At 50.3% G+C, this 14,073-nt stretch overlaps 1 protein-coding gene across 18 annotated transcripts in view; it reads right to left on the reverse strand.

The window, feature by feature from the left end:
- The window catches only part of RBFOX1 (RNA binding fox-1 homolog 1), a 2,189,093-nt gene extending 2,175,516 nt beyond the window's left edge, over positions 1–13,577 (reverse strand). For all 18 annotated transcript variants that reach the window (XR_012326128.1, XR_012326127.1, XM_073792340.1 and 15 more), the window contains exon 1: positions 13,274–13,577. Coding sequence is in view for 16 of the 18 variants with exons in the window: in XM_073792340.1 (XP_073648441.1) it covers positions 13,274–13,483 (210 nt within the window). In the remaining 2 variants the exon portion in view is untranslated. The remainder of the gene's footprint in view (positions 1–13,273) is intronic.
- Positions 13,578–14,073: the final 496 nt, after the last annotated feature.

Raw genomic sequence — 14,073 nt, forward strand, 5'->3', positions numbered from 1 at the left:
GATGGAGTAGAAAAGCCCACCCTGACATTTAAACAAAGTAGCACCAAGGACTGGTTCCCAAACTGGGTCCCCGAGGCAAAGCCAACCCTGCTACAGGAGACTCACCTGGGAGCTTTTGCAACCATACACCCAGGGTGAGCCCCTAAGCATCAGAATCTCTGGGCATGAGCCCCAGGAATTCGTATATTTAATAAACACGCTCTCCCATGTGATTCTGATGCTCCTAAGGGTTGGGGAAATACGGAAATATGGAGAACAACAAAAAAGGCGCTAAAATAAACCCACAAGTGTTGATTTCTGTGCTGACTACTGTGTTAACATCCCATCTGCATGATCCCTGATACATAGAAAACTCTGCCAGGGAAGCATTTGTAGGAATGACTGGGTGTTGTCGGTCAGAGCACCTGTGAGACTCAAACCCTGCCCTGCTGGTCACCCCTCCGCCTACAGGGGCCAGGTGGGAGTCTTCCTACAAGTTTTAATACAATGCATACTATTTTCCAAGGTCACTGGGGCTCCGAGATGTTGAATAACCTGCCCAAGTTCTCCCAGCTTGTAACTGTCAAAATCTGGGGTTCAAACCCAAATCCCTCTGACTCCAAAGATGTTTCCTCTTGCTTCATCCCCAGAGCCGTCCCAGTTGTAGAGATAATTGAACCCACCCAACAGCCACTTTTGTTTTTAGAAACTGTCTCATGTCCCCCTTTGAATATTAGATGAGGGATATTTCTTACAGAGCAACCCTGTAGAAAGAATACGAAGCAGTTCACCCATTTAAGACCCTACACAGACAGAGTCAGGAGTCCGGGGTCTTGGTCCCATTTCTGTACCTTCCTTAGTTTTCCCCGTGTGTAAAATAGCAACAACAACCTTTGACAGATTCCCTCCCCCAGTGTAGATAGGGAGGAAGGGTTAACTCCATTCAGGTTTTTTAATTTGTTTATTTATTTATTTATCTTTGGCTGTGTTGGGTCTTCGTTGCTGCGCACGGGCTTTCTCTAGTTGTGGCGAGCGGGGGCTACTCTTTGTTGCGGTGCGCTGGCTTCTCATTGCAGTGGCTTCTCTTGTTGCGGAGCACAGGCTCTAGGCGCATGGACTTCAGTAGTTGTGGCACACGGGCTCAGCAGTTGTGGCACATGGGCTTAGTTGCTCTGTGACATGTGGGATCTTCCCAGACCAGGGCCCAAACCCGTGTCCCCTGCATTGGACCACTGTGACACCAGGGAAGTCCCTACTCCGTTCAGTTTTTGAATAGATATTTTCAGGGTCAACAATGATTTCACAGGATAGAAAATATCAGTCACAGAACACTTTACATTCAAATAGAATGTTTTCATTTTCAAAGGGCCCTCACTTATCATCTCATTTATCCTCCTAACAGTCCTGGGAGGGAAGCAGGCTTGGTACTCCTAACCCCACTCCCCAGACAGGAGACTGAGGCACAGGCTTTCCAGATGCCACACAGGGAGTGTGATGAAGGGTAAAGGCCAACCGTCATTACCAGCCCCCTCCCAAAAGAGCCACTCCCAGATCTTGTGGACTTTTGGCAGAAGGGACAAAAAGGCTGGATCACTCAACTCTGCCAGTGGGCACCCAACTCCACCAGGCCCTGGTTACTAGCCTGTGTTCTCAACCACTAGAGTAGGTGCCTTCCCAGAATCTACTAGGTGGTTAATGAGTCTTTACTGAATAAATGAACACAGGTACAAGCAAATGGAAGGATGGAGGAATGGAGGGAGGGAGGGAGGGAGGGAGGGTTGGGTGGATGATGGATGGATAGATGGATGGAGGAAGAGTTGGGAGCGTTGGGTGGATGAATGGATGGAGGGAGGGTGGGGAGTGTTGGGTGGATGGGTGGATGGATGGATGGGTGAGTGGGTAGATGGATGGGTAGAGGAGTGGACTTGAGCTGTTTGCCATTTATTCAGAGCCCTCTAAAGAAGCAAATGCGTTATTTAGGATGTATTTCCACCTGTGGCTGAGCAGGCAAGAAGCTTGCCCAGGAAATACACATCATTTTGGGTAGTGCCCAGCCTCGGTCACTGCTCTCTGAACACCGCCTTTATTGACTAGGAAAGTAAAAACTTGCCTTGATAATTAATGCAAATTACGGCTAGAACTGAAGGCTGATGAACTGATGACAGCTGGGCAATCAATAATCAATGCCTTGGTGGTGTCACACTGCTGGCATTCTAGGTAAATTCCACCAAAGGATCTTTAATCCCCATCAAATTTAGCAGTCTCATCAATTATTCCCCACCCATGAGAAGGAGGGGTTTATTAAATACTCGAAGTTCACCCCGGCAGACTCAGCCCCTTTAGTCAACCTGGACCTGACCCTCAGCCCTGAGACTCCTCCAGTCCTCCAAGTCAGCCCTTCTTCCAGCCTTTGGATTGACCCTAGTGACTGCCCACCCATCAGGTAGCTTCACTTTCTTCACACATCCTCTTTTTTAAAGCTTTCCTTCAATCTGGCCTTCACCAAAGGCTGGAGTAGTTGTTGACAAAATCCAAGTCAACCTGGGTAAGGGATGGGGATAGGGAGCAGGCCTCAGTTGTGGAATCAAGTTTTAAGCAAACTTGAAGAGGGAAAAGAAACTGAACATCTACCAAAAGAGACAGTGTGGATTTTGCATAACTAAAGCTAAAGAAGATCAGGGAGCCAGGCAGACCACGAGATCTAAATATGATATAGGGTCCATCCTCCCACACCGACAACTGCTCTTCAAATATTACAAAGGCCTTTGCTAAAGGTAAGACAGAAAGATGGGGCATTCTGTGCAATGCCTAATGGGGCATTCTATGCAACAGTAAAAAGGTCCATAGGCAGATATGTTCCTACATCACCTTCTAGAGGACCCCTAGGATTCTGGCAACACATGTCCTGCATAATCTCTCTCACTTCTGCAGTTGGAGAGCTACCACAGTTAAGTGGTTAATAGCATGCATCCAGAGACCAACCAGGTGGGTTCAAATCCAGCCCCACCTCTGAGTGACTGCATAACACCAGGCAAATTGTGTAACTTTCCTGAGCCTCAGTTTCCTCATCTGTAAAATGGGTATGCCTCATTCATTAATCAAATTCTACCTGAACGTATGCTAAACACCAGAAACACAGTGGGAATCAAGAACAAGCATGGCCCCTACCCTCATGGTGATCATAGTGTAGAAGGAGGCAGATATTCATCACAGAGTCATGCCCAAAGAAACAGTTATCTCTAGTTGGGCCAAATCTAAACAGAGATACAGCTGGTGCTATAAGAACAGGTAACAGGAGTTGCTGTGACAGTGTGGCCAGGCTGCCCTGAGGCAGTGGTGACTCAGCTGGCAGATGAGATGTTTACCAGGTGAAGGGGGGAGGGAAAGTGCTCTCCAGGCAGAAACAGCAGGATGTGCAAAGTCCCTGTGGCAGAAAAGAGCATAGCATGTGTACAGGAGTTTGAAAGACACTAGAGAGAGCAAGTGAGCATGCAGATGATCATAGCACCTGCCTCACAGAGGAGCTGCAAGGAAAGAGACCTTGTCTATAACGAGTTCAGTAAAAGACTTAACAGTAACACAGGACAAGGTTCCTTCCTGGCTTTTCCCATGAAGGGCTGCAGTGGACTCAGAGGCCAAGTCCAATGTCCTCCTTGACAGCCCCCAGCCAGCCGGATGGAAATGCCCCCTCAATCACAGTCAAATATCAAGAAAAACGAGGAACCTGCCAAGGGGGAAGAGGCAGCTTTCTTCCAATGCTGTGGTTGGTTTCTACGGAGTCTTTCAGATGGAAATTAGGCAGCTCTTCACTGGGGCCTGAGAGAAGAGCCTCTCGTCCCAACCAGCGAGAGACCTGATGAATCAGGCACACTGGTGGATCAATCAGCCCACGCGTGTGAACAAGTTTATGGTAGAAATGAAGGGCTTTATTTGTTTGGCAAAACACGGGGCAGTTTAATCACCAGGAAGGAGGAGTGTCTGTCGTCCCGGCTTTTCTGGAAGGGGGAGCCGTGCAGACGAGGGCTTCCGTTTCATCTGCAGGCCCCTTGCAGAGGGAGCTGGGGAGAGCTTTGCAGCCATCTGGCACACTGCATCTCATCTGGATGGGCGGCTGTGTTCCAAACAAGGGTGGATGGGGCAGCTTTTGCCCTGTGTTTAGAGAGGGATGGGAGAGAAACCAATGGAGGTGGCAGGGGGAGGTGGGTGCTGGGGAGCACTGCCCAGGCCCAGGAACCAGAGCATCCAACCCCACAGACTTTGGGCCACTAAGCGGCCCTGGACGGTCTTCCCATTCCACCCCTATCCTGGTGCCTACAGACAGTCCCTCATGTGGAGATACACCAACACATACCCACAACCCCCCACAGGATTGCCAGACGTAGCAAGTAAAAAGACAGGATGCTGTTCGAACTTGAATTTCATATAAACAACGAATTATTTTTTAGTGTAAGTATGTCCCAAATATTGCTTTGGGATACACTTATTTAAAAAAAAATGTTAAATTGAAAGTCAAGTTTAACTAGACCTCCTGCATGTAATCTGGCAACCCTAGTCCTGCACAAACAACCCAAGACTTGGAAACTCACAGAGAAGGTCACACACGCACAAAAACACCAACATACAGGCACACACACGTACATGCACACATACAAGCCCACGTGCCTCGCAGGGTTCAAAGCAAAGGGGAAGAAAGGGCCAAATTGTGGGTGCTGCCTCCCCCCACTTCCCTGTCTTCTGTGTCTGGGCTCAGAAACAGCAGAGTCCCAGCCATTGGGGCCACTTGGCATCCAGGACCAAGCTGGGGCTGGAGGTGCCCTGATGCACCAGGACACTGACCAGCACCTGCCTGGGCTCTGGCCTGGAAGACACAGCAGAGCCCTGTGTGCTTGGCAAGTATAGCAAGGAGCAAGGCGCTCTGAGGACGGAGGTTCACCTTGGAGCCCACTAGCTGGCGGCTCACTGATGAGCCCGTTGCCTTTCGTGTGCTCTCGCTGCCTCCGCCCCAATCTCCGTCCCTGCCAATCACTCACTAAGCATTTACTGAGCAGCTACTAAGGGCCTGGCATTGGGCTCGACACAAAAAACATACCCCTGATAAAGCCACAGACCAGCATGCCGAAAACTCAGCAATGACCTGCCCAGCACTGGCTGAACATGCACAACAAGCCAAACATCGCAGAATTGGTGGTCATTTCCTTGAATCCTCCCAACAGCCAAGGAGGCAGCCGTCATTGTTGTATTATCTCCATTTCACATTTGAGGAAACTGAGATCAGACAGCTGAAATGGCTTGCTCAAGGGCACACAGGTGGGAAGCAGCAAGGTCTGGAGGAGGCACATGCCAACCTTGGAACTTACAGTAACATAACCAAGAATGTTTGGGAAAGTGAACTTTCCCTCGGGTAAGGTCACCTGCCACAGTTAGAAGCCGGGTCCTGCCAGGAGGAGCTGGTAAGATAGCTGGGCCCCCAGGGGCAGCAGGGTGTAGACTGACCCCAGTGGAAGTGAGGAGGGCAATGCCATCTGACCAGTGCCCTTCAGGCTTCAGAGGATGACCCCTATAGAGGATGGTACATGTGCGTCTTGTGGGGCTGGGGAGGCAGGGAGATGTTTAACCAGGATGCAAATTCAGCACAGATCCCCCTCTGCCCCTGGATATCCTGGCCCTAGAAACTTCCTAGAGAAGCACAGGCACAGAACCCCAAGCCATGTGTGCCAGGATATTCATCACAATGCCATCTGTAACAGGGAGGAAGCAGGAACCATTCAAAGACCCATCAATCTAGGGTCGGCCAAATAAATTACAGTGCATCCACACAGCAGAATACCTGCCTTAAGAGCAAGGTGGAGCCCAGGTTTCACCATGAGATGATGCCAAAGACACATCATTGAGTGAAGAGGAAGCTTTTCCAGACAGTAAATGGAGCATTATCCCATTTTTATTTTAAAAAGATTAAACTATTTATGTGCAACTATATATGCTTGACTACAAAGAGAAAGGTGTGGAAGGGTATATGTCAACCCCTCCCCTCCTGGTGTCACCTCTGAGAAGCAAGGTTGAAGAGAGGCAGATAAAAGAGTTGTTTGCTTTTTGTTTTATATATACTTGTACTGCTAAAATTCTTTACAATGAGCAAATAATAATGTGTATTGCTAATAAGCAGAACAAAAGCCAAGGAATTATACTCAGACCATGTAGATGCTTTCATCCAGCCTGATTCCTAGAGGCCAGGGCTTACCACTCCATCAGGACAACACAGAACACGGAATCAAAACGAAAAATGAAAAGGGCAGTAGATTTTCCCTCCCAGGCATCACACGCCTTCCAATTTAAGCCAACACGTTTCCAAGTCACAAAGACTTCCTTATACAGAGATGCAAGACAGAGCCCCACAGCAAAGACACAAGCCCTGCCCAGGTTTCTCCCAGAAGGAGGTCTGACAGGCAAGGCAAGGAAGGTCCGCACACAGTCAAGGGTGGAGGGACCAGGCAGGAGGGGCCACAGAGCCAAGGGAACCCACTGGGCAGCCCCTTCGTTCCCTAAAGACCCTCGGAACCGGGAGCTGCACAGAGCCCCTGAGAGCCTGTTTCTATGACACCCTGGAACACAGTGAGACGAGCCAGGGGGAAGGAAACAAGCAAAATTCACAAAACCCAGCCACACTTGGAGCATGCTAATAGTGTCTACTCTTCTCTCTGTTTTTGGAAATCCACCTTTCTCCTTTGTGCCTTCAAGGTCCTTGCTTCTGCATGCCAGCTCTTCTCTCTGCCTCTTTGCCTCTACCCACTCTTTGGAGTTCCTCCCCTGCAGCTTTTCCCAGGCCCCCTCCCACTTCAGACTGCACCCTGCCTGGGACATTGGCCCTCTGGCCAGTGAGGTCTAGGGTTCAGATGCAGCTGAGACTCTCTGGAGAAGCAAAGGCAGGAGCCCTGTGTGGACTTGTGAGCAACCTGACAACTTCCCGCTGGAGCTGATAAGGGAAAAGGCCAGCTCCTCCTCACAGCAGCCCCACAAATACAGGGCTCTCAGTGGCCTCTCGGGGGATCTGTGCTGATGGTCAGAAGTACTGTCACCTCCATGTGCAGTTTGCTTGCAAGGAACGCAGTGCAGGAAGCTGTGTATTGCTCAGAGAACAAAAAAAAGGGGGGAATTAAATGCACCATCTGCTTATTAGCGAGAGATTTTGAGGCAGATGCTTAAATATGCATGCCCAGACATTATAAAACTTTGGGGTAAATGTTAATTTCAATAATCCAAGTTCTTGTGCTTGCAAAAAAAACACCGTTCTTTTCTCTCTCTTCTTAGTGATTTGGAGGCTCTGTACCCCAGAGTCGCAGCGCCAAGAAGGTTGACCTCACCAGATTTTGGCAGCTGTGCAAAGTGGGACCCTGAACACTCACTGGGGACCAATCTTAGAGAGATGCTTAGGAGGGAGCCACCAAGTCACCATTCCCTCCCTCCTTTCTTGCCCCCATCCAAAAGTCAGACAGCACTAGCCTGGTGCTCAGCCACAGGGATAAGGAAAGCCCACTCAGAATCTCAGTTCTTCCCCTGACACCAAAGACCCAAAAAGTTGAGAGTAGGGGAGCTGACTCCATCTCCTCTGGGGTCCCACAAGGTGGGTAGTTGTAGCAAACCCAGCTCAGAACTGTGTGCATTTCAAGGGCTGCTGTACTCATGTCCCCATGGGACACCATGGGGGTGCAAAACCCTGCACCTTAGATTCTCAGTGTAAATGTTTTCAGCTTTGTGGGCAATACGGTCTCTGCTCCAACTATTCAACTCTCCCATTGTAGCAGGGAAGTGGCCACAGACAATATGCACGTAAATGGGTGTGGCTGTGTGTCAATAAAACTTTATTTACAAACACAGGTGAGGGGTGGCTTAGGCCCATGGACCAGAATCTGTCTCCTCCGCTAGAGTAGGGTCTCCAGGAGAATAGGAACTGATCCATCCTGTAGAACAGCACCTAGCCTGGCACCTGGCACCACAGAAGCTGCTCAAATACTTGGAGAAGGAATGAAAAAGGCAAGTGGCCCCCAGTGTAGAGAGGTGAGGGTCTCCCCATGACACCGTCTTGTGCCAAGGAACACAGCCAGGCCAGGGCTCTCCACCAAGGCTGGGTCCTTTTCCAAGGTAGCATGGAAAAGTGACAGCTGAGTGTTTTAAGAGGACAGAGGCTTTGGAGTCACACACACAAACTATAGTTTCACAAGAGGGTCAAGACCATGGAGTGTCCTTTGTTTCATTGCACACACCATGGTTGGGTGCTAGAGTGTCCAGACTTAGGGTGAATCTTTGTACTCCACCCCCCAGTTGGCCTCTATTAAAATTCCAGCAAGAGCCAATGAACATATTAAATCCAATGGGCTCTCTTCAACACAAATGACTCCTGTCTTTCTCCCTCTCCTGTCTGTGGAGCCACACATTCTCTTCCTGCTGGTCCTCCGACCTTTCTCATGGATTCTTCTCCTCTCATCATTAAGACTTTCCAGGCTTATAGTAAAGCCCCTTCTCTTGCCACTCCTCTCTTTCCCCAGTCAATCTCGGGTGTCCTCTTGGCCTCAACTACCATCAACACTGATGACCCTCAAGTCTGAATCTCCATCCCCGACCCATTTACCCATTAGATGTTGCCACCTGGATCTCAGAGTAAGGTCAGCCAGAGTTCATAATCAAACTTATGGTCTTCCCTGCCTTTCTGGAGGTCGACTTGACTCTGCATCTTGCTCATTCCCAATACCCAATAGATCCTAAATCCTTTGAAATGTATCTCATAAGGTTCACAACTCAAGGTCCTCAATTCAGGTACACCAACTCCACCACCACCACCACCATCATCCAGGCCACAAGCATCCTTGGCAAAGACTCCTGTCCCAGCCCCCAAAATGGTCTCCCTCGTGTTCCCTGAGCTCCAAGTCATGTTCTAGAGGACCCAAAGGGACAATGACCATCATGCTGAAATGTTTTAAATTAGGAAGACACTGACTTGCAGTCCAACTCTTTCCAGCTGAGAAGCCCAAATCAAGCTCCAGTTTGCCAGTGCTGGGGTTAAATATTTCTAAAATGATTAAAGCCAAGGTCAACACAGCTAAAACTACTCCAGACACAAAGGCATCCACCTCCCCAGGGGCTGAGGGGTCTGAACTGTCCAGCATGCAGCCTGTGCTTCTCTGTTCCTGCTGAAAGGAATACCCTCCATGCCTTCTTCCTCCTCCAAGGACCCTCCACCATCCTGCACCCCACTCTTGGCCCTTGGAGGACGAGGAAACCTCCTGCCATTTCCCTCTCCAGCACAGCATTCCACAGATGCTTGCCTCATAAATTACAGAAGAGCTGTGGCAGACACACTGCACTCCGGTGGGTGGCCATGTCTTCATGTCAGCTTGAGAGATCGTTACCAGGGAAATATCTATATCTCAGCAGAGAGAGCTTCCACCCTGTGGAGTCCAGCTGTGCTCAAACAGGAATCCTGAAACCCAGATGTTGGTCCAAACGCCCTGTCTCGGCAGCCAGCTTTGGACCTCTCCACTGTGGGAGTGAACCCCTCCTGCCATCTGGCCTGCCTACCCACACCCATGCTCCCTGGAATCTTGCACCCCCAGAACCAAGGAGGAAATTGGGGGATGCCAATGAGTTCCATGTGGAAGGCTGAGGTGCTACCCGAATCCAATCTGAGGTTTAGGTGGACGGTACCCCCCGTTACATGTCACCAATGGATAAGGGGATGGAGGACGGAGTCTGAGTCACCCAAATAATTAAAAACAGAGATGACCATTTGTTTTGTGCTTTTTCTGGGTCTAAATGCTATTCCAAGCATTTTCTATTTATTATCTTGTTGTTTTGTTGAATGCATACATAACCTGTCACTGAGATTATCTCCATTTTATAGATGAGGAAATTGAGGCCCCTGGAGGTTGTATAAACTTCCCAAGGCCACATAGCTCATAAGTGGTACAGCAGGGAACCAAACTCAACACCCACACTCCAAATATTTTTTGCAAGTGTAGACTCGTGGCTCTAAGCCAAGGTGATTTTGATTGCCTTCTCCTGCTACCACAGGCAACGTCTGAGGACCCTTTGGGTTGTCGCAAGTGGGAGTAGGGTATCTAGTGGGTAGGGGCCAGAGATGGTGCTAAGCATCCGTACGATACACAGGACAGCTGCCCATAACAGAGAATGATCTGGTCCCAGATATCAACAGTGCCAAATTTGAGATACCCAGGTGCAGACCATCACCAGAAAGAAGGAGAAAGACCTACAGTCTGGATTCACCCCTACAGGGAGCCCCATGCTGACAACAAACTTCTGCTCTAGTCTCAACCCCAGGGACTCTTGAGTGGACAGTCTATCAGGGGATTTCGGGGATTCCGATGAGTTATTACCCTTGGAAGCTCAACTCTGCTCAGCAACAACTCAGAAATCTATGCCAAGCTGCCTGATCTTGGGAAAAGCTGAACAAACACCTGAGGTTGATAACCAATTACCTACAGGAAAGACTTTTCTCTCCTTCCAGGAAGAGCTGTGGGTCAGATTCACCCTGGGGTCTCTCTAAAGGAATCAATAAAGGCTCTGGGAGGACCAGTTCTTCAATACCCTCTCAGCATCACTGGTCCTGGAGCGGGCAAAAAGACTCTGTAAAACTTCTGATCCCTGGTGGAGGGTCAGCCCTCAGTAGTCACACACCCTCCTTCCACCGCACATCCAGCAGGACTTAGGTGCTGAGAGGTATCATGGGGCTCCAGTTTAGCTCCTAAAAGCATCCCCTAGCAGCCAGAAGAGGAAGCAACACCCTTCTTAAAGACAAGAGCCGAGCCCAGGAGCCACTCTGAGGGACAACCAGTCACATGTAAACCTCAACCATCCAGAGCACTGGATACAGTAATGGGAAAGGGTATTTTATCCTCAAAAACATCTAGATACAACATGGACAGGGAGATGTTGCCCATGCAGCTTCTGCACAGAAAAGCCCAAAATGATCTACATCCAAAAATAATCTGCTATTAAAGAACAAAGATGATTTTGACATTTCGGCCAAGCTAATGGTCTATACAGACAAAATCCCACGAAAAAGCATTCTGTTTTTCTTGATGCATCTGAACGTGGTCTGTGAATGAAGAAATGGCTCTCCTCCTTAAAGAAATAGCTGCTGCTCCTGGCACCAGCCTGAAACTGCTTCTAGGTTCTTTAAAGAGAATATTCCTATAGAAACTAAAAAAAAAGGAATCTGTCTGGTGGGCATTCTGGGCAGCCTGTGCTTTGGCCAGCCTTTAAACTTGAAAACCAAGACACCAGCTCCATGAGGAGCCACTGTTCCCAGAAGATCCAGGTGTCCCAAAAGGAGACAATCGTATTCAGTTTCAGAAAACAAGGACGATTTCTGTCCAGTTATGACATAACCCTTCAAACCATGGTATCCACATTTCCCTTCATGAACCAAAAAGTTCAGTGGGGTTTCTGCCTTTTAAAAATGTCATCCTCTGCACATAAATCCTTTAACCTCCAAAAGGCATTTACCATGCAGAGTCTTGCCTAAGGTCCTTATCTCTTGTAATGAACCCCCAGAACCAAACATGGCTGCAAGCAAGGTGCACAGAGAGAATTTCAGCACTAAATCACATTCATTGAGCACATACTACACACCAGGTGCAATGCTAAGTGCTTTCTATGGATAACCTTCACTTAACCTCAGGAACAATAACCCCATGAAACAGGGCCTATTGACATGTCCTTTGCACCACTGAGAACACTAAGGCTCAGAGAGGTTAAGTCACTTGCCCCCAGTCACCAGTTAAGGAAGGCCACAACCAGGATTCACACCCGAGTAGACCAGCTCCAAACCCACATTCCTAAGCATCCCACTGCACTTAGTCACTTCATTCCATTCTGGTGTCCTGGTCTTTGGCAAAGTTCCACGTAAAAGAGGGAGGTGACAGGAGGAGGGGAGGGCTTCTGACAGTGGAAGTTTCACAGCATTGCATGGCCCGCATAATTGTGTCTCAGACCTGGGATCTCTCCTCTCACCACACTGCGACACATCCCATCCCACTCTCTCCACGATGTGTCCCAATAAACCTTCCATAAATATTATCCTTCTCCTGGCATCTCAGAAATTCTCCTGGTTCTGGTGTCCAGGTGGCCCATGATCTGAACAATCACAGCCACGGGTAGGTGAGGGCTGTGAAGCAGTCAGCCGGGCTTTGATGCAGCCTATTGAACGGGAGACAGGCTGCTGCCGCCTGTGTGGATTCACGAGAAACAAGGAGACCTCTCTCCCTTGTGGGGCTCACTAGTCACAAATCAAATTTTTAAGACGAGCTCAGCCAAGCAAATGGTCAAGAATAAAAACGTTTGGAAGAAACAAAAAGGTCAAACCCATTGTCAATTTAAAACTCTCAAGGTGGCAGCCCTCACCATGGGGACAGCTGTCCAGACAGTCCTCATCTGTTCTCCAGAAACTTGTGACCCCCAAATGTAAGGTCAGCCAGGTCACAACTGGAAGATTCGGAAGAGGAAGCAGAAAGCAGTGGCCGGGGAGGTCAAGCTGCCCATGGAGCTCCATCCCACACACACCTGGTGACTCACATATCCACGCACATATGCTACAAATCACCCGCACACGTACCCTCGGCTAGCGGGGACCAGAGCTAGGCGGCACCCAAGGGGATGCACAGAACTTTGCTTCACTGTCCTTCTCTGGAGGGTTGAGAAGAGTGACTTCAGGGTTGGAAGCCACCTGCCTTCTCTCTCAACTCTCCCTGCCCAGCCAGCCTGGGAGCAGTGACAGGAAGACGAGGGGCAGGTGAGGGGCTTGGTGAGCTGCCGCTGGCACACACGCTGACAGGGGAGGGTTTGCAGAGCCTGTGCCCGGTACTTCCCACCCAAGCCCCTTACCAGATGGAAGGCAACCAGCAAAGTCCCAGAGAGACGCCTAAAACAGCTCTGCCCAGGATGGGGTGTGCTGCTCAGAGTAAACCCCCGCCTCCTTTCCCTTCTGGACGCCCCCAGGACACAGCGCTCCCCCTCCCTTTTTGGACAACCACAGAGCCCACGGGTCTCCCAGCCAGCAACGACGTCGTTGGAGAATCAGCAAGTCGATCCTACATAAACAAGAAGGGAGTTGCCACGAACGACGGAGCATCTAGTTTCTCAGGAGGTCCCCACAAGCTGTCATACCGCGCCCGCCCACCCACAGGAGTTGCTGCCCAATTATCAACTTAGACCTGACCGCCGACGGGGAGCATCCCTGCCCACCCCCCAGCCCCGTCCCTCCTGCGCCCCCCCGCTCACTTACACCTCTGTCTTCAACACCTGTCTGGATGCCGGTCTCTTCCCTGCCCAGTCGTGGCGCGTCTTCTCCTTCCTCCTTCGCTACGCTTCCTCCTTCCAGCCCCAGCCTCAACCTCTTCTCCTCCGGAGGGGCATCCTCCTCCTCCCGCCTCTGCCGGCCATCCCTGCCTCTGAGCTTGCCCGTGTCCTCGGGGCTGCCGGAAGGGCTGGCCATAGCTCCAGGGGGGCTCTGCCTGCACTTGGGAGAGAGGAAGGACCCAGCAGCCTTCCGAAGCCAGCGGCCTGTCGGTGGGAGATCTGGCTTCTGAGCGCGGGCTCAGTAGGTTCCCGCGGCTCGGCTCTGAGCTGGGCTCTTCTGTTGACCACTCCTGTCTCTCTGCCGCCACCTGCTGGCTGCTCGCGTGCACCGCGGGCACGCGTGGAAGAGGCTCGCTCAGGCAAATCCTGGCCCGCAGCTCGCACACAGACGGTCTCCCTGACCAACGAAGGGAGGGGAGTAGGGACAAGCAGACGTCCACTTCTCCAACGTCCTGCGAGGATGGACACCCTGGTCCCTCAGTACTGTTCTGCATCTTGAATGGTTTGAATGTGGCTGGAAAACAGAAGCTGCTCAAAACACAAGGAGAATTCGGCCTGGAGAATGATGTGCTTAATACAAAGGCACCATCTTTCGAAGCTGTGCTTAGCTATCAAGGATGTTTATTGAGCATTGCTATGAACCAGGCATGGCAATGCGGGAGGGGGTTACAATGGTGACCATGGCAGGCATTGTCTCTGCCCGGTAGAGCCCAGTGCCTAGGGGAT

The sequence above is a fragment of the Tursiops truncatus genome, chromosome 15, assembly GCF_011762595.2.
Source record: "Tursiops truncatus isolate mTurTru1 chromosome 15, mTurTru1.mat.Y, whole genome shotgun sequence".
NCBI classification, from domain to species: Eukaryota; Metazoa; Chordata; class Mammalia; order Artiodactyla; family Delphinidae; genus Tursiops; species Tursiops truncatus.